The sequence below is a fragment of the Macrotis lagotis genome, chromosome 5, assembly GCF_037893015.1.
Source record: "Macrotis lagotis isolate mMagLag1 chromosome 5, bilby.v1.9.chrom.fasta, whole genome shotgun sequence".
Taxonomy (NCBI): Eukaryota; Metazoa; Chordata; class Mammalia; order Peramelemorphia; family Peramelidae; genus Macrotis; species Macrotis lagotis.
Genome location: NC_133662.1, coordinates 69,116,174 through 69,136,760, shown reverse-complemented (window position 1 = coordinate 69,136,760; position 20,587 = coordinate 69,116,174). Strand labels below are relative to the sequence as shown.

General features: G+C 31.1%; 1 protein-coding gene across 8 annotated transcripts in view; it reads left to right on the top strand.

Annotated features, from left to right (window-relative positions):
- The window catches only part of PHIP (PHIP subunit of CUL4-Ring ligase complex), a 192,520-nt gene that overhangs the window by 72,250 nt on the left and 99,683 nt on the right, over positions 1 to 20,587 (top strand). For 5 of the 8 annotated variants that reach the window (XM_074237360.1, XM_074237361.1, XM_074237359.1 and 2 more), the window contains 6 exons: positions 706 to 806; positions 893 to 933; positions 1,906 to 2,004; positions 3,115 to 3,268; positions 3,875 to 4,009; positions 19,766 to 19,894. In XM_074237360.1, the coding sequence (XP_074093461.1) occupies positions 706 to 806; positions 893 to 933; positions 1,906 to 2,004; positions 3,115 to 3,268; positions 3,875 to 4,009; positions 19,766 to 19,894 (659 nt within the window). The other 3 variants (XM_074237364.1, XM_074237365.1, XM_074237363.1) reach the window with 3 other exon arrangements.

Sequence of the window (20,587 nt, the reverse complement as noted above, 5' to 3'; positions counted from 1 at the left end):
TCTTCCTTCTAATTAGCTTAGGTTGAACAAGATTCTTTTATTAGTAAAATTAGGAACATAATAAACATTAAAGTCTAGCATCTCCAGCAGTGTATGGTCGGTGGAAAGTGTTGCTAGATTTGGAGGCAGAAGACTTTAGGTTCATGATTTTCCTATTTGCCACTGTTTGATCTTTAGGAAATCATATTTAACCTCTTTGACCCTCAGGTTTCATGATCCATAAAATATAGAATCCCTTTTAGATCTACAAATTTATGATTCTTTGAATAACTAGAAGGAAAATGGTGGTAATATTAATACTGATTTTCTTAGGTATTTTGACATCCGATTAAAAGTCTTAGACATTTTACAATTACTATGATAATTTCACGATACTTTTTGAAATTTTTATCTTTTAACTTCAGAAATGATATAGTGTTAGTGTACATTTAAATTGCAACATGATTTTCATTTAAGATTTAAAAGATTATTCAATCTCTAGCAGTTGATCTAAACATAATGTTAAATTTTGAGAAGTTCACTAAATATTAAGTGTTCAAAAAGAAAAATTTTAATATATATTAAATAATTTATATAGTTTATATATCTAATAAATGATGAATTTGGTCTCTTGATAGAGTTAATGATGGTGTTTGTAGTACTGTAGAACCTTAATTTTTAAAGGTTGTGAAACTACATTAAAGTGTTTACTGGATCCTCTCATAGGTGGAATGTTTCTGGCCACAGGAAGTACCGATCATATCATTAGAGTTTATTTTTTTGGATCAGGTCAACCAGAGAAAATATCAGAACTGGAGTTTCATACTGTAAGTATTACTTAGAAAAATTACCGTATCTAATTAAAATGTCTGAGAGTTACATTCAGCTCTTTTTTTCTTTCATTGATTTATAGGACAAAGTTGATAGCATCCAGTTTTCAAACACTAGTAGCAGGTAAGAAAATTATCATTTATTTTTTTTTCAGAGTAGGCACTTAAGTTTTTAAAATATGAAGCTGTATAAACAAAAAATCCAATAGCTTTAAATTTCCTTTGAAATTAATTATTTGATGCTTGGATGTGAGTCACCTTAACAATTGAAGATGGTTTTTTGCCATACTAGAAAAACTTATAAAGACTAAATTGTTGAATTCATTACATCAATGAACAAAATTTCCACGCTGTATATTCCTTTTGTTGATTAAAATCACATATTTAAAATAGAGAAAGAAAAAATAGTTGAATTTTTTATTAAATTAACTATTAAGAAGCAAAGCAAATTTCATTTGTAAAAGATAAGTCACTGCTTCCTGTTAATTTATGATATTAATAAAATATATACATCTTTATGTTAAACTGAAATTGCAAAAATCTATGTGCTCATAAATGTTTCTACATTTATATTGGGAAAAGTATTCATTTGCAACGTGATTCTATAGGAATTTGACTCTTGCCCTATGTATTGCCTATAAATGATGTTACATAAAGTTAGAGAAGCATTTTCATATTATTTGAAAACCTGTAATTGTGGTGTAATATTTACTGCTATATTCTTTAATGGAAGGAAGGCATAAAGGAATATACTATTACACATCCATTTCAGACCCCAGTAACTACAGAGGATATGGTACAGAACTAAGTTGCTTGTTGCATCCAATATTCTAGTATACTTAAAGAGTCATCCCAAAACTTCTTTGAAGCTTGCTTTTTCAGTGCCAATCACTGATACTATCAAATTCACCTTAAAAGTTAAGAAGGCAAGTGTTGAGTATCAATAATTTTCAAAAGTTTAGGGAATCGTTTTTAAGATTACTTTATAATTTAGTGTTAAATATAGGCATATGAAGAGACATGTTTGAAAATATTTTGCAGAATAGAGGTTAGGAAAATAAATCCTTAAAGCTATTTGTATCTTTCCTTTGATTAGGTTTGTAAGTGGGAGTCGTGATGGAACAGCCCGAATTTGGCAGTTTAAAAGAAAAGAATGGAAGAGTATTTTGTTAGATATGGCTACTCGTCCAGCAGGGTAAAATATTATACTTGAAAAATTGTTTAATATAGATAATTCAAATAATCTGGTTACAGTGGATAAGAAAAATCTTTGTTACAATTAGAGTTGTTGAAAAGTGATATGGAATATATTGCTACATAGAATAATGAAATTTTCATTCAGAACTAGATAACCACTTGTTAGCAGTGTAATTTGGAGTTTTGATCAGGTGTATGCATGCTGAAGAAATAATTAAGTGGCCTAGAATCAAGACCTGACTTTAAATCCAACCTCAGGAACTTGATACCTGAATGATCCTGATCAAGTTATTTAACCTCTGTTTTCCTTAATCCACTGAAGAAGGCAGTGGTAGACTCTGGTATCTTTGCCAGGAAAACCCCATGGACATTATAGTTTGTAGGGTTACAATAAGTCGAACACAACTGAGGATGAAGTGGAGATAATGCTACATCTGGACTACAGATCTGGATTTGAATTCCAGCTTTGCCACTTAATACCTCTATGACTAAATCGTTTAAATTTCCCTTGTCTTTGTTTTTCTCATCCCTTAAGTTGAAACATTTAATTGAATAGTGTTTAACTCTTCCAGTTCTAATACTTGGAACTAGATCTATGGGAACCTTTAAAATTTATTCACTTTCGGAATGGCTAGGTGGCACAGTGGATAAAGTAGTGGCCCTGGAGTCAGGAGTACTGGGTTCAAATATGGTCTCAGACACTTGATAATTACCTAGCCGTGTGGCCTTGGGCAAGCCACCTAACCCCATTTGCCTTGCAAAAACCTAAAAAAAAAATATCCATTTTCCATAATAGGATAATTATGATATGAGGCAATGAATTTTTTCTATCCAAGTCCTAAATGTATTAAGTATAATTTTTTTTTATTGTTTGGTGTGTTTTTATTTTACTTTGTGGGTGGGGGGGTGACAGATGAGGCAGACAAACTTCTGAGTCATTGAGGTCATAAAATCAGTGGTTGAGCTGAACTAATTCCAGTTTTCTGAATTAATGAATTGAAGAGCTATTTTTCTTCAGTATTATTACTGCTAAAAAATAGTATTTAATAAAAATTAGAATCTATTACCTAATATAAAACATTTGGTCAAAATAATATTTTTATTTCAGACAAAATCTTCAAGGGGTAGAAGACAAAATCACAAAACTGAAAGTAACTATGGTAGCATGGGACCGTCATGACAACACTGTTATAACTGCTGTTAATAATATGACCTTGAAAGTCTGGAATTCTTATACTGGTCAACTTGTTCATGTACTCATGGTAAGAAAAATCTTCCAATTTTTATTTGGCAGTATATTGAACTAGCTCCAGAATGCTATTTCTGTGGAACACATATAATAAGGAAACAAAAGAATTGTGGAAATAAATTCTTGTCATATTTGAATTTCTCAAAACTATTCCTCAGTGACTAATTTATTGGTATGGGGTTCTCATGGGAAATGAAACTTTGAAGAAAATAAAAGAACCCTTTTCTGATGTGCTGCTGTCATGTCATGTTGTTGTTTTGAAAGAGCGCTACATAAATAATCCCCTACACGAGAGGTGCCAAATATGTCATCTATACCACTCTCAAATGTAGTTAAACTAGATTAAAATATAATTGGGAAATATTTAATAAAATAAATAAAAATAAAATAAAACAGTTTTTGTTAATATGTAGTTTTCCAAGTTATTTATTAACGTGCAGGCACCTGCAGGGATCTTTTGTATCCTTAGAAATTGAGGTATTTGTTTTACCATGTAAATTTGAAGAAATTTATAGAGGTAATTTCCCAGAAGTATTCTAAAGTATTTGCTGTATTAGTGTTGTATTGTTAATTTTGCTTTATTGTCATTGGTTTTTAACTTGAAAAATACATTTTTCAGGGCCATGAAGATGAAGTATTTGTTCTTGAACCACATCCATTTGATCCTAGAGTACTTTTTTCTGCGGGCCATGATGGAAATGTGATAGTGTGGGATCTTGCTAGAGGAGTCAAAATTCGTTCTTATTTCAACATGGTAATTGTCAATGCCTTACATTTTTATATAATTTGCGTGTGTGTGTGTGTGTGTATATATATATATATATATGCATATATCATATTTAAGATTTCAGTGTTTTCTAACTACTGGCATTCTACATAGTGCAAAAGAAGTTTGGTTAAAATTGGCCCATAAAATATAGATAAACTTTTAGGCTCCAGTATATTTCAAATAATTTTCATAAAAGAAATACACATGTTAAATACTAGTTAGTGAGCATATAATCTTCCTGGAGTATTTTGACTCCATAATTTTTGCTTTAATGTTTTCCACTTCAGTAAAAAAAGTATTTACTTTCATCTTACATTGAAAACTTCCTTGTGGAAAATTTAAATTAAAACCCTTGTGTATTAAATCTATTTCCTCAAAGCATTTTGTACTATGCCTACATGTTGTGGTTAGTAGTTAGTTTTCAGTGTTCACTCAAAGATATAAACACGTAACTGTGTAAGACATCATTAGGTCCTGGGGCTAGAATTTCGAAAATAAAACCATTTTTGCCCTCAAGAGCTTACATCCTACTGAAAGACAATAATTGCAATATATATATATACATATATATATGCATATATATGTATATATATATATATTGTTTGAAGTTTGTTCAGTGCACTCTAATTTATTTTAGTTTTCTCATTTGAGTCATAACAACTCAGCTTACTACTCTTGTTACTTCCATTTCATAGATGAGGAAACTGAGGCATTAAGAAGTAAAGTAACTTATCTACAATTAAGCAGGTAGTGAATTTCACCTTTGGAAGCTGAATCTCCCAGGCCTTCTATGCTTCCAAATGCAACAATAAATCTAGTGTTGTGTCAAGCTACTGGCTCCTACCTAGTTTTTAAACCTAAGGGTCTAAATTAGCTATGTGCACTTAAGTCATGTCAATAGAATGCAAGCTCTGGAATGTCTTATCAAGAGGGAAAGAATTTTTTATGTCTTTGTGATTATGTCTAATATTCAACGGTCAGTTTAGCTAAATTCAGAAAGACTTTACATCAGGTTGACAATTTAGTTGTAGTAGTTCCATGAAAATCTGCTGAGTTTCATAGGATTTGCAGTCTATATCAGTGCATGGTATTCACACTGACAAAATCATGGATCACTGAAGTATTAAAGTATACAGTTTGTGTTATATGTAAACTTAAGAGCCGGCATTTCAGGGCAAAGTTTTTTGAATGTTAATGAGGAAATAAGTTTGGAGAATTTTGAAATATATTAAAGGAGTGTGTGTGTCAGAGAGAGAGAGAGATGTTTTAATTGTAGTTTATGATTACTAGAAATGTAATAGAGCAGCTAGCTGACATGGTGGAAAAGGGGCTAGGTCTGGATTCAGGAAAACTAAGTTTTCAAATCTGGCCTCAGACACTAGAAATGTGACTCTGGGGAAGTCACTTAATCCTGTTTTTCTTAATTCACTGAAGAAAGAAATGGCAAAATACTACAGTATCTGTGCCAAGAAAACCCCAAAAGAGGTCATGAAGAATCAGACATGACTGAAAAGTGATTGAACAATAATAGAATATTAAAAAATTTATAGCCAAAATATTTTTGAATTTTTCTGAATACAAGAATCATAAAATCAAATTCTGGCTGCTGAAGGACCAGTTATGTCTTAAATATTTTAAACCTCAATATAGTATTTACTTTTTTTTTGTTAGGGCAAGAAAGATTAAGAGTATTTACTTTTAAACAAAATTTATACATAAGATGCTTTGTACTTCCTCAGCTTTTTGCCCAGGTTAATTTCTGATTTAAATATTTTTGATTCAGTGTAGATCCCTGGGACTCCATTTATCCTAAACTTTTATAAAATAAATCTCTTCCCTTCTCTATGCCTTGCAGAAAAGTCTTTTCATACTTTAATCACTTTTTAAAATCTAGTTCTCTGCTTCATCAATTTTAAGAAAGCTTTTCCTTCATTGAAAGGAAAATATTCTTTTTCAACTCTTAATTTTATTTTTTAATACAGTAAAACAACATAGTCTAAAGAATGGATTGTAGAATGCTGTGGTCAATATAATTAGCAAAATAGTTTCATGAAAATAAAGTTTGATTTGGATATTTGGATAATGTAAAGACTGAATTCTTTATTTGTGACCATTAAACAACAATGAAGTTAATTTACTGCTAGCGAGATATTTGAGGTGAACAAAGTTCTAAGATATGGCGGTTAATTCATTTTAAAATGACAGTGTGGTTATACCTTGATGCTCATGATAATTGAGTCAGATGTCCAGTTTCAAGCTACAATTAGAAGTTTTTAAGAGGGCTATTAATGGAATGCAAAAGTAGGTTATGAGTCTGGCATCAAACTGACCCTCAAATCATAGTAAGCTTTTTAAATACATATTTAGAGCTTTTAATTTCTTCTCTCCTAAGAAAGTCTTTCCATTATTTTGGTTCTCCACTATTTTCACCCCAATTAGACCTTTACTTTATCTTCCTGATTTTTCTCCCCACATCCATACTTTGCTTTCTCCAATTTGTCCTCTAAGCAGCTGCTAAATTGGTAATCTTTAAAACATCAGGTCCTGCCTCCCCTACTCAAAAATCTCACAATCCTTTATAGTTACCCCTAAGATAAAATACAAAATGATCAACTTGACATTTAAAACCCTTCATAATCTGATTCTCACCTTTCCAGACCTACTTCATACTATCTATTTCTGTATACTTCATTCTGGCCTGACTCTTCCTCACACTTGAGAGTAATTCTCTAGCATCTGCCTTTGACCACGTGAGCCTCTATATAAATGAAATGCATTGTATCTTAAGTAACTCTTTGTAGAATCTCAATCTTCTTTCAGAGGTATTGCCTCCTTTATAAAACTTTTCATGAATCCTCTAACCTTTTCACTCTTGACATTTCATATATATACTGTGTAAGAACACTGACTTTAGAGTTAGAGGAGCTGGATTAAAATCTTGCCTCTTAATCTTACTACTTGTGTGGCCTCTCCCAGAACCATTGTTTTCTTATCTATAAAAATGAGGTTATTGAACTAGAAGGCCTCTGAAATTGCTTTCAGTATCAGGTCCAGATTATCCTGTTTCTATCTCCCCATAAGCTCCTCAAGGCCTTGGACTTTTATTCTTTTCTCTGCCTCTAGAACCTAGCACATAATAAGCACTCAAAGATTTGTCAGATTGAATGAGGTTGCATTTATGGATTAACATATGTCAACTTGGTATCAATTATGTATCTCTAGCATAGTCATAACCTCAAGTAGAGTTTAAGTCTTGGAGCCCTCTTGTTCATATGATGCCTTTCTTACTGTTGCTGTATACTTCTACAATTCATTCCTGTCCTAATCTTCCTTATCTCTCTGGACCGGCTAGTTAACTATATTAAGTTTCTTCATTTGTAGATGAGAATAATAATAGTAATGATGATAATAATAATAGTAACCTACATGGTAGAGTAATGGATAAAATGAAATAATATATGTTAAGTGCTTTACTTGCCTTAAAGCACTACAACAATGTCGGTTCTTCCTTGCAGGTGAGGGAGAACATATCTGACAGTATGACAGTATTGAGAGAGACATATAATAATTATTTTAAACCTTTTATCTGTTTCCTGAATTATACATGTATAAAGTGCCTTTCTAGAGAGAAATTATTCTTTAGTCTTTAGCTCATGAACATATGAATAAAATACTACAAATGTGTTAATCCAAATAATAGATGGGTATAAAATATCTGACATCAATTTCCAAAACACAATATATGCATTGTGTGTGAGATGTTAAATGTACACATGTATTATAATCTTTTTAAAAAATTAAGTTTAAAAATATGAGCTAAAAGTAACATTTTGTTCACCCTCAACATCAGTATTATAGAAAGGTTTTTTTTTTTAACAAATGCATAAATATATTTGTAGACTTAATATAAGGATTCAGGTGAACATTTACTTTTTTCTTTGTTTATTCTGTTCTTGTCTTTTGTTTTAGTAATTTCAGTATTACTATACTAAAAAAGGAAGCAATTGTACTTAAATTTCATTTACTTCAATAGCTAAGAAATTTGTGGCCTGTTATTTTTACCATGATAATTTAAGATTTTTAACATTTACAAGATGCATTAGTTGATTCTTTCATAGAACAGCTCCCTCCCTATTTTAGGTATAAATCTCTTTGGGCTTTTCTAACAAAGTAATTAATATTATTCTAGTAGAGTTTACAGAGGAAGGCTCTTTTCTGATGCAGGTATGTGACCATACCTCCCTGGAAGACAGTGAGCTTAAATGTAGGGTCTACTATATTATTTTTCTTTATAGTCTACCCTGATTATATACACCAGCAGAGTTTTCCTAGTATTTATTTGAGTGAAATGGTAGTGAAAGACTGCATGAAAATACAATAAATAAATAGTCAGCAGTTTATTATCTCATTTTATCTTCACAGCCACCTTGGAGGTAGATGCTAATCATTCTACCCATTTTATAATTGATGAAACTAAAACAGATAAGAGGTCAATTGATATACCCAGGGTTAGATATCCAGTAAGTTTCTGAAGCTGGATTTGTAATCAAATTTTCTTGATTCCACATCGAGCTCTTCATCTTCTTTTTCTAGCCATTTGCACAGCTAATAAGTAGGGAGAAAGAATAGTTCCCTATGTTGAGGGTATATATTAAACTCATCTCCCTTGATTCTCACCCTGTGTGTGACAGAGGTAAGAAAGTCACAGTAATATCCTACCCTATAAAATTCCCACAATATAGTAAAACTCTAATTGTGCATATATGTGTATAAGTATATACATGCACATTTACTTATCTGTGTGCTTATTTATTTCTGGGCCTGTCTCAAAGATGTAACCCAGGATTGAACCTGGATAAATGTACATATATATTTATATGTATGTATAGAATCAAGTATATTTGTCCAATGATGTTGGTATCAGATTGTCCTATAAGGAATATATTAAACCTATATTTTTAGAATGAGTTGAAATTTTATAACATTCTTTATCCTTAAAGATTTATGTTTCTTATAAAAAATAAAAGGGGTAGGGGAAAATCACTGTATGTTTAGTTAACTGAAGTTGAATTGGATGAATTCTTTAATTTCCTTCCAGTTGTGATTCTGTAATCCTAGTTGATAAATAAAAATCAAACTTGTCTGTAGAAGTCCAAAGAAGGTCATTCACCTTAGGATGTTTGTGTCAGTGGAGGAAGAAAGATTTTCATATTGAAATTAGAGATTTGTGAACTATTGAAGTGTTTAATAAAGTAGTTTTTTAACACACACAACAACTTAATTCACACAACTGAGACCTGAACACTCAGGCCATTTGAAATTTGATTTCTAACTCAATCATATTAAGTATTGTTCATTTTCTGTTAGGGTAAATTTTAGTTAGTATAGCTTTCTATATTTTTAGAGATTTTTTGTTTCTAAACTGAAGAGATTTTTGTCTGCTTAAATGTTTCCCTACCTCATTGCTTAACTTATTTTGCCACTTTATATAAAGGGAAAGTAAGATACTAAAGCAAACACTTGAAAATATTTAAAAGTTTGATTTATTTTTTTGCTGGTACAATTTAGGAGTTTTTGTTCTTTGTCCATTACCATGGATATTTAATATTGAAAGATATTCTGCTTTGTTTTTAGTCCCAAATGTATTGTACTACTTAGTATCTATTGGAAAATAGTTTGGGATATTTAATAAAATATATTTTAAAACAAATCTTAGTCAAATAACTTTTTTAAATAGTCTAGAAAATCACTGTAGGGAAATCTAAATTGTGATTTCAAAATACTAACAGGTCTGTGTTTGATTCTTGACTCTGATACTATCTATGTGACAGTCACTTGACATCCTTTGTGAATAACAGAAGAAAAAATATCTAAAGTGGTTTTGCAAACTTTAAAATCTTAATATAAATGACTTAATAACATTTTGATATTTGAATTTACTTTAAAAGGTTTACTACAGAGGAAATCTTATTTCCTACTTTTAGAGTGTTACTTCCTTTGTAATAAATAATTCCTGTGTATGAATTATAAACATAATTATTAACAATGAGAGTAATGAATTAAATCATTCAAAATATTCCGATCTCTCTTTTATTTATATGTAACTTTACAGTTAAAAAAACCAACTATTTCACAGTACATGGTTCTAATCCCAAATTTTGATTATGTTTGATGTCATTAAAATATGATTGGTTTGAAACTAGTATTTTGATAAGATTTTAAGTTCTTGTAAACTTCTTACATGCCTGTATTTATTTTATTATTTTTTACTTAACCTACATATGGAGAACAGAAAATATCTCTTCTGTTCTACTTTTCTTCTGATTCTGAGAACACTAAAATATTCATAAATACTTTGCTCTGAAAACCATGAGAGTGACTCATTGATTTCATTCTCTCATTGGTCAATTTGCTCACCTGTAAAATGAGATTATACTACTATATTATCTCTAAAGTCACAAACATTCTATATAGCTGTTTAACTGAACACAATTTGTAAAGTATTTAGTCTGAATTAAGATATCTTTCATTATCTTAGTGTGTTTTGGATATACGAAAGAGTATGCTTAAATTAGATTGGTATATCTTAGTTATACTTTTTGTCTCTTTGCTTTTATTATTTTGTATTGAGTTCTGCGTACTAAACAAGAAAAATGTAGTCACTTGATTTCAATACTTTAGTACTTCTGGTTTGTTCTTTTTTTTTTTTTAAAGAAAATAGGAAAGTATAGGTAGACGAATTCTACTCTTTTTTGTAGTCTTCAAAATATTTAAAACGTGGTATTTACGTAGTAGTCGACCTCTGCATGCCTTTGTACTATCAGTTGAAGGCATTCTAGTCATTTACCTATTTTTCAGAGTTATTGAGACAGGATACTTTCTTACTAAGTCATCAGATAAAATGGGGGGTTTTTTTGGTATAAAATGTAGTGTAATTCACTAAATGTTACGATTAATGTCATGTGCCCCCAGAACACATAAAATCTATTTTGAACCTATAAGATGGCAGAAATGAGGATAACAAAATTATTTTAAGCCAAGGAAAAATTCGTTCTTTGTGCTAGGGTACAAATAAAGGCAAAAAAAGGAGCTGGTTTCAAGGAGCACATTATCAAATAGGAAAGGAAATCCATAAATTTATGAACAGGATATGCATGGATTCAGCATCAATTTGAAAATGATCCTAGTAGGGGGCAGCTAAGTGGCGCAGTGGATAAAGCACCAGCCCTGGAGTCGGGAGTACTTGAGTTCAAATCCGGCCTCAGACACTTGATTACCTAGCTGTGTGGCCTTGGGCAAGCCACTTAACCCCATTGCCTTGCAAAAACTAAAATAAAAAATGATCCTAGTAAAAAGACCTTAGCAAAGAAGGAACAGAAAAATCTTGTAGAAATAGGATTTTAGCTGGGATTTGAAATAATTCAGGAAAGCCATAAAGGTAAAGAAAAAAGAGAGAATTCCAGGTATGAGGACAAGATAGTGAAAATGCTGAAAGTGGGAGATGAACTGTTTTGTGCGGGAAGCAGCAAGGAGGCTACTGTACATGAAAGGAGGTGAATAAAGTGTAAGAAGTCTGAAGAGCTTTGAAAAAATACAACGAATTTTACATTTAATTCTGGAGATGATAAGGCCACTGGAGTTTATTGAATAGGTGGTAATTAAAGGGAAATGAGGATTGAGATTCCAAAATAGTTTTTGAAAAAGTTGAGGTCAGAAGGGAGTATAGGGCGAATCTGGAAAGAAGGGAACTGTGCTATATCCCACGGTGGGATATAAGCCTTAGAAGAAAGTAGAGTTTTTCTCTCCTTAGCCATTTCTGGCCTATCTAGAGTAGCAGGGAATTAATTAAGAAAGACCATCATCTCCAAACCAACATTCAGATTATCCAGAATTAAAATTCTTAACTATATTTTGTGTCATGAACCTCTTTGATGTTTTGTTGAAGTCTATAGGTCACTTCTCAGGATATTTTATTTAAATAATTAAAAGAAATTTCACTTAGAGGTTAGTGAAAATAAACGCCATTTTTCCCCCTATTAAAATTCATAGGTTACTTGAAATTTTTCCAAAGACCCTAGGTAAAAACCCCCGCTCTAAAAGGCATAAATCAATTTCTTATTATCAGATTAGGGCTAATAGATTAGATTTAGTATAATGTCAAGAACTTTCTCCCTCCAACTATCCTCTCTACCACTAAACATGTCCTTGTTATATATATTTGCTGGTACCTGAATTTTCTTTATAAAAAGAAAAAAAGGTGGGTGGTTTTTTTTTCTGTTAAAGATAATAGACTTAAAATGTTGGTTGACCAAAGTTAATATGACTAGGTTTAAGTTGATTTTTGTGTTAATTACTTTGTCAGGTCTAGGATTTGATTATGGAAAACAGATGAAAAATAGGAAGGCATACCTAAGACTTTAAGAGTCAGAATTCCTTCTTTCCCAGTACCAATTTGTTAAGACTAATTAAAAAATAAGTCTGTTCCACAATTTGAGAGACTTGTATCATAAAATAACTCCCAGATGAGAGAGAGAGAGAGAGAGAGAGAGAGAGAGAGAGAGAGTTTGTGTGTTTAGTCACTTAAGTTGTGTCTTACTCTTACTGACTCTGGGATTTTTGTGGCAAGGATACTGGAGTGGGTTGCCTTTTCCTTCTCCATCTCATTTTATAGAAGAAAAAATTGAGGCAAATAGGGTTAGATGACTTGTCCAGGATGGCACAGCTGATATCTGAGGCTAGATTTGAACTCATGAGTTTTCTCAACTCTTAAGACAGGCACTCTATTCATTGTGTATAGATAGATAATACATATACAATACATATGCACCTATATATGACTTTGAAGTTAGGTATTAAAGTTACTACTACATATATCTACGTATTATCTTTACTGAGTAAACTAATATTTTACACATTGATATTCATCCTCATATGTGTTTTAATAAAATTGTGTCAGGTATAAGTATTGTAAATGTGAAGATGAATGTCTTGCCCCAAGATCAGATTGCAGCTCTGTTGCATTATTTAGAGATCTAGCAGGAATTTAACTAGAATGGATAATACAGTCTAGTTGCTAAAAGGATAGAATTTTTTTCTTAAGAGTAATTGGCTTTAAAATGTGTCAGCATTTACCTTAAGTTGAAATTGAAAATATTTTAAAAATATTATCCCTCAAAGATCACATCTAAGTACCCAGACCCAGGGGATGGCAACTCAATGGAATTCTAACATAGAGATAATGCCTTTAGTATAGTCCTTTTAATCCTTATAATGGTGGCTAATTACTTTGTAAATTTAAAAAGAAAAATATGATGTAATTGAAGAGTGCCGTAACATTTCTTTTGAGCAGAAGCAGTGGTAAACTTACTTTAATACTTCAAAAGATCCATGATTCCATTGGTGTAGGTAGGAAAACAAAAGTTATAAGGGCTCTTTGGGAAATGTTCAAATTTCTTGATAGGAAAGCATTTTATAGTCAGTCCTAATATGCAATATTAAAAATATAGATGTTTCTAAATTTATTCTCTTATTGATTCTTCATGTTTACTATTACTCAAGGCAGAAGTTTATTATTTGCATGTCTAATTTTGGTTTCTTAATTATGGACTTTTGATATACCTGATACGATAAGGGTTTTTAACTCAAAAGATGGTACTGCTTCATTTTCTTTGTCTCATGGGTGAATTCCAAATAACATTTTTTATTTCTTTAAAAATATTTTTAAATTATTTTTGTAATTGTTCACTTAACCTTTCTTTTACATGAGATTATCTTATAAATGTTCCAGTGTCCACTAATCCAGAACAATGAGTTTCTCCTTGCAACGTGTCGATCAAGCAGAGGCTGCCAATCACCACTCAGAATTTTTGCACCTGCACACTTCTGAAATTGCCATGTTCTCCAGTGTGTCCTCTACTTTTAAGTGTTGGGTATTATACTTAGCTAGATAAAGAAAATGGATTTTTAAAACCCCAACTTTTAAAATAACAGGTGCAAGGTTATTTTTCTGTTTAGATAGTCTTACAATATGCCTATTAATCTCAGATTGTGAGAGGCTTCAGTGATGGTTCCTGGTACTTTATCTCATTTCTTTTAGGGAAAACAAAAGTTTCTTCAGAATGCAAATTTTAGAACTCTGATGACATGTTTGTTTTCAAGGTAATCTAGATTCCAGACACATAAATCTTTCAGGCCAGCAAAATACCTTGAAATGTTTAGAGAATTATTTGATACTGCCATCTTTCTCTGCCATATTATATTTGATGGCAGTATTTATTAATTATTTAGTCCTCAACAGTTCTTAGAGATAAATTCTTAAAAGATACTCAAAATAAATTCCATGGTAAATTATTTGATGTAGAATACTTTCTAAATCATGATAACAATGTTAGGTACTATGGGAGAATAATAAAAATGTTTAAAATAAATTCCTGCCCCCAGGAGCTTAAGAGATAATAAGAGATGAAAAAATAACTAATATTGAAAGGCATTATCAGAATGCCAACTGATTGAAAAAATAAGTACTAGAAGATTTCAAGGAATAAAAAATCATTTTAGGGGTGGGGATGTTAGAAATGGATAGGGTTTGAACTGATCTTTCAAGGGATTATAGGATTATATAAATAGGAAAGTAGGGAGGGGTAGGCATAAAATTTGAAGTCAGGAGACTAGATAATTTAAATGGAACTTGTACATGTATTTAGTGAAAAATAAGTAGGAAAAAAGACCATTTAATAAATGGTGATTAATTGAGGATAGATTGTGCAAGGCCTTGAATGTTGAATTAAGGATTTTGAACCCAGTGGCATTCTTAAAGAATTTTGAGCAACAGAGTGGCTTGATGACAGTAATATTTGAGGGAAATTAATCTGATGGTGTTTTTAAGAATAGATCAGAAACGAATTAATTGGATCAGGGAGGTACATAAATAATAATAATAATCATCATCATCATCTAGATAAGGACATCTTTGGCAGTCAAACTAGCAAGTAAGAAAGGGGAGGATATAAAATTGTTAAGGAAAAATTGGTAGAACCTGATGACTGACTAATGTGTTGAGCAAAGAAAGAGAAAGAATAGTCGTATTCATAATTTCAATCCTCAGTGGAACTGGAACAGATACAGTTTAATTAACCAAATTAGGAAGTCAAGACAAAGAGGCAATTTGAAAATTTTTAGATGTATGTTCAGTTTAAGGTAATGGCAGTACATCTAATTAGAAATGTCTCATTTAGCAGAAGATGGCCTGTTAACCAGATGAAAGGTCAGAACTAGTTATTTTTATTAGTAGATATTATAGTTCTTTTTAACCTTTGTAGAGAATATTAGGCATTAGATTAATTTTGTGCTTCATTTTGAAAACATACTATAAATAAAACAAATGCTTGTTGTTCCTCATGCTTTAGTTTTTGGTTCAGAAGACTGCATTTTTATATGGTGTGTTAAAGTAGATGGTGGCAAAGTATACTTATTTGTCAATTGTATTTTCTAAGAAATCAATTTTGTGTAGCATCATCTTCAATTGAAATAAACCTAAAGTGTCTTTTTGAATAAGAAAAGACTATTAAAGAGTAGTTATTTTCTCAGTTTAGTTTTCTATCATTCCCTCCAAATGTGCTTTTGTTTTTAGTAAAATTGCAGTTTCATTTGACAATTTTTAGGATTTTTTTTAAGCACTTAAAGCCAAAATAGTAGGTTAGCGCCATTTCTTTGTGAGATTCATTAGATAAAACAATTTTTTAAAAAAAGAAACAGCAACTTCCCTTGAAGTAGTCTAGTAAGAAAATTATTTTAACCATTTCATATTTCACTTTCTCCTTTTTCCCTACAATCTCCTAGTCCATAGTGTTTAGATGAATAATTTCTTACAGGTTATATAGTTTAATTCTCTGGCTTTGAATTGTCAACCTTATGCTTTGTTTTGCTTTTAAATCTTTTCATTTTTTTCTCACTTTCTCTTGTTTCTGTGAAAATTAGCAACAATTTATTTAGACTTCATCAGTATAAGTATAAGATGTTTTAGTTGATTGTATTGTATTTGGATTTCTATATTCTTCATTAAAGATATTTCTGATTTTTTGCATCTTTGGAATTCTTTTAATTTGAATTTTTACTGAAAATTAACATCTATACTTACCAACTTGTCTATTATTTTGAGACATCTCTTCTCATCTTAAAAATTATCTTCTCCATCATTTTATCTCTCTGTTTATTCTTTTACTTTCATCTAGATAATTTTACTTTCATCTGGATAATTCTTTATTTTAAAGGATTCTGTTGTATTGCTATTTCTCTTTGAGATTTATTCATATCTTAGTTTAACTGAAATCCCTTTCTGCTCAGATTTTTTTTCATGGAAGGGGTGCATCTTTTTACATGTGATTCTTATTTGGATCCTTTATGTTATGATATCCAAAACTATTTCAAGCTTATAGAGGCTAGAAGTATAGATGAACAATTAAAATTTGCTGTGAGAAATAGATACATAGCATAGTGTAATTTTGTGCTTTGAACTATAATAACTTGTGCCATTAGAGTGATTTGTAAATTTTTGAGTACTTTTTGAGAGCTCACTCTACCTATTGTATAAATTATAATTTGACCCTATTTGAGTAATTATACCTTAAGTGATTTTAACCAATTTATGCTATGTAAAGTAATGAAATTGATCTTATGACTTGTGGGAGTCATAAATACTTAACATTTTTGAAGTAAATTTACTTTCATAACCTTTTAATCTTGGAAGCCTCTGAGATCTATAAAGCAAACTTCTTTTTTAACAAGGAACTGATTTTTAAAAATGATAGTTTTCAATGAAAGAGCCAAGTGTTAACCTTACAAGGAAGGAAAAATCTTAGACTGGTAGCAAATAAAATCATACTACCTTTAAATCTGCTCTCTGTGAAAATCATCTTTGCTTCACAAAGAAACTGATGGAATTGACTTCCTAATTACATAAATAATAAAAGTAACTTTGGCAATTATATAAAGTCTTGCAGATTTTTAAAAGCAATTTCAAATTATGCTTATTCAGTTAAACTTAACGGTATATTTTCCTTTCAGTGCTACTTTTCCTCCCCCCAAAGAACTTAATTTGTACTGTCCTTTATCAAATGAAAATCACTTTTGTGTAAGGCATAAAAATACATTAAAAAACTGCACTAAAAACTAGAGTGAACCACATTAAAATGTTTTGGCATCAATCCCAAGACCATGAATAAGTTCATTTTTGTCACACTTAAAATTCAGTCACATCCAACTGTCATTAAACTTAAAGCAATTTTTAATTAGTTGATGTTTCAACAGAGATTAACGCTAACACTTTGAACAGCATTGAAAAGACTGTTCTATATTATGCTACATTTATACCATTATACTGAAAGATAGTAGTACTTAATAAATATTTTTCTATCATTTCCATGCACATAGCTGTTATTTCTTTTTATTACATTATTTCCCCCAAAGTTGTTCTTAAACATTTTGACATTAAAATAACATTTTCGTATTTGATACAGAATTTTTTTCTAACCTCTGATAATTTAGACCAAAAGAATCATAAATTTTCTAAGATTTAATCACAAATAAAAAGCTACGGAAATACTGATGTGAGTAGAATTAATTTATGAGGAAATTGCTAACAGGGAGAGTGATGAGAATGAACTGAGAAAAATAATGTTTGGTAGTAATATTACTGAGATATTCTCAGGTCATTGATTTTTGTTTGTTGAAAGAGTTGTAGAGTAGGATTCTACTTATTCTAAAACATTTGTACATATAGGCAAGTATTTGTTTACCTTTTAACAATTGACAATTTTTTTTTATTAGACTTGAAATTTCAACCATTAAAGTAAAGGACTTTCAAAATCTTTAGTTCTCTTTGCAATCTTTACTATCTGGTAAAGGTTTATTATTAGTAATCTCTTCTGTTTGAATTAATAATCTTTAAAAACCTTAATATGCATTTTTTAATTTACTTGAAACCTTCTTGAAAGATGTGAAATTTATCTAGCCTACATTCCTTCATCTTCTGCTTTCAGCATGTTCAGGATCTTCTTTAGGTTGTGCCATTTTCTTGAGGTAAGATAGACTACAGGAAGATGCTCAATTCTCAAATATATTAACATCTTAGGAAATATCAGTTCTTTAATTTTTTTCCCTTTTTCACTACTTTTATTAGGCTTTAATAAACCATTTTATTAAGCACTTTTCTATTTAAACCAGTAATGAACGGCTTGTCTCTTTTCTCTTTCATTTCTTTTTTTAAAATTTTATTTCTCTCCTCTCTCCTCTCCTTTATTTCTCTTTTATTTTCTCTTTCCTTTCTTTGTCTCTCTTGTTTCTTTCTCCTTTCTTCTTTCTTTCTCACCTTTCTTTCTTCCTTCTCTCTTGCACTCTCTCTCTCTCTCTCTCTCTCTCTCTCTCTCTCTCTCTCTCTCTCTCTCCCTCCCTCCCTCCCTCCCTCCCTCCCTCCCTCTCTCTCCCTCTCTCTCTCCCCACCCCCTTCCCAGCATAGGCTTTGTTTTGTTTCTGATTACCTATTTGATTCCTTAGCTGGAAACCTTTCTTCTAGAGCCATAGATCAAAATATGAAATAGTGTTCTTGAAAATTCAGACTTTGTTCTTCTTTAGAATTATATTCACATATTGCACTAAAATCTATCTTTATTCCTATACTGAGGCAATCTGTAATCTAGGCAGCGTTTGTTATTCTAAAATTTGAACTACTATAAGTTTTTTTAGTTTTCCCAAGATCTCAATAGGATACTGTTATTAAAAATCTATTTGTTCTGGATCAGTGGATACCGGAACAGAGAAAGAGTAATTCTTACCTGATAATGTGTTTGTGTTCCGATTCTGCTAATCCAGAAATCTCTACCCCTACTCGATTTATTGGAAATCATCCTTAGTTGATAGTGATTAGGGAGTGACCTCCCTGTTTTTAGTTGGGTTTTTTTTTTGTTTTTTTGTTTTTTTGCAGTTGAGGCCCTAGATATGCCAGAGAGAGGGTAGAATTTTTACCTTTTTTCAGGACACTGCTAAAGAAGTTTTCGACGGGGAATGTAGTCTGAAGAAGCACTGAGAGCAAAAAAATTCAGAGTGGTGATTGGCCACCTCTGTTTGATTGACAGGTTGCAGGGAGAAACCCATTCCTTCTGGATTAATGGAACTGGAAAACAGAAAACAATTATCAGGTAAACATCTTTTTTTTTTTTAATCTTTGAAATTCACCTTTTAAAAGATACCAGATCACCCAGTGAACTTTATTACCAAAACATTGTGAGTAAATTTTTTTTTTTACAAGTGTGAAGCACAGTGTCTGGTGAACATTGACTTCTCTCTACTTCCTAGAATTGTCCAAATCACTACAGTTGCTAGAAGTTTTCAGCCTTGGCAGAAAAGCCAGTGATTAAAAGGAGACAGATTAAATCCCAGAAGCAGTATTTTCAGATCTATGTTAAAAGGTGATGAGTAGAATTCTGTGGAGGGGGGTGGGAGAGTGTTCTTTATTACTGAATTGTTCCAATTCTATGGCTAAATAGAACTCTTTGTTTTCCAGGGCTATTAATCTAGCACTTTTTGTGAATATTCATGTATTTTTAAAAGTATTGTTTAAAATTACTATCTTGTTGGTTCATCTAGTTCGTACACTTATAAATCTTTATCATAAAGCTTTAGTGATAAAGTAGTAACTAGTTTGTTTATTGAAGAACATTTATTGATTCTCAAATGAATATATTTCAGATTGAAGGCCAAGGACATGGAGCAGTATTTGACTGCAAATGCTCTCCTGATGGTCAGCATTTTGCATGTACAGACTCCCACGGGCATCTTTTAATTTTTGGCTTTGGCTCCAGTAGCAAGTATGACAAGGTAAAGAAAGTATAATGTATAATGAACATATTTTTTTTGCATGTATTCCATCAACATATAGAAGTGTAAATGTTTTGTAGGCAAATTCAGATGTATAGAAATGTGACAAAATTTTGAGCATTTATTTTAAACAGTCGTGAGTTTTTTGTTTTCTTATAGGTAAAGCTTAATTGCTGGCAAAAGATGCAAAAAATAAAAGATGCTAGGTAAAGTGATAATGTTGAAATTTAGTTGAGCCATAAGTCATCAAATTCTTATTGAGTGACTGACCCTGGGCAAGTCATTTAATCTCTTTCAATCTTTTTATTCATCTGTAAAATGGGGATAATAATATGTTGTTGTCTTCAGTTGCATCTTGACTCTTAATGATTATCCCATTTGATGTTTTCATGGCAATGATACTGGAATGGTTTACCATTTCTTTCTCCAACTGATTTTACAGATGAGAAAATGAAGGCAAAGAAGGTTAAGTGACTAGGCTAAGGTCACACAGCTAATTACGTATCTGAGGCCAGACTCCAGGTCTGGCATTCTATGCACTGTGCCACTTAGCTGACAAAGAATAATAAAAGTTTCTATTTTATAGGATTATTATGAATATCAAATAAAATAATATATAATTATTTCTTTGAAAACTTTAAAATGCTTCATAAATGTGTGCTTTTTACTACTACTACTACTACTACTACTACT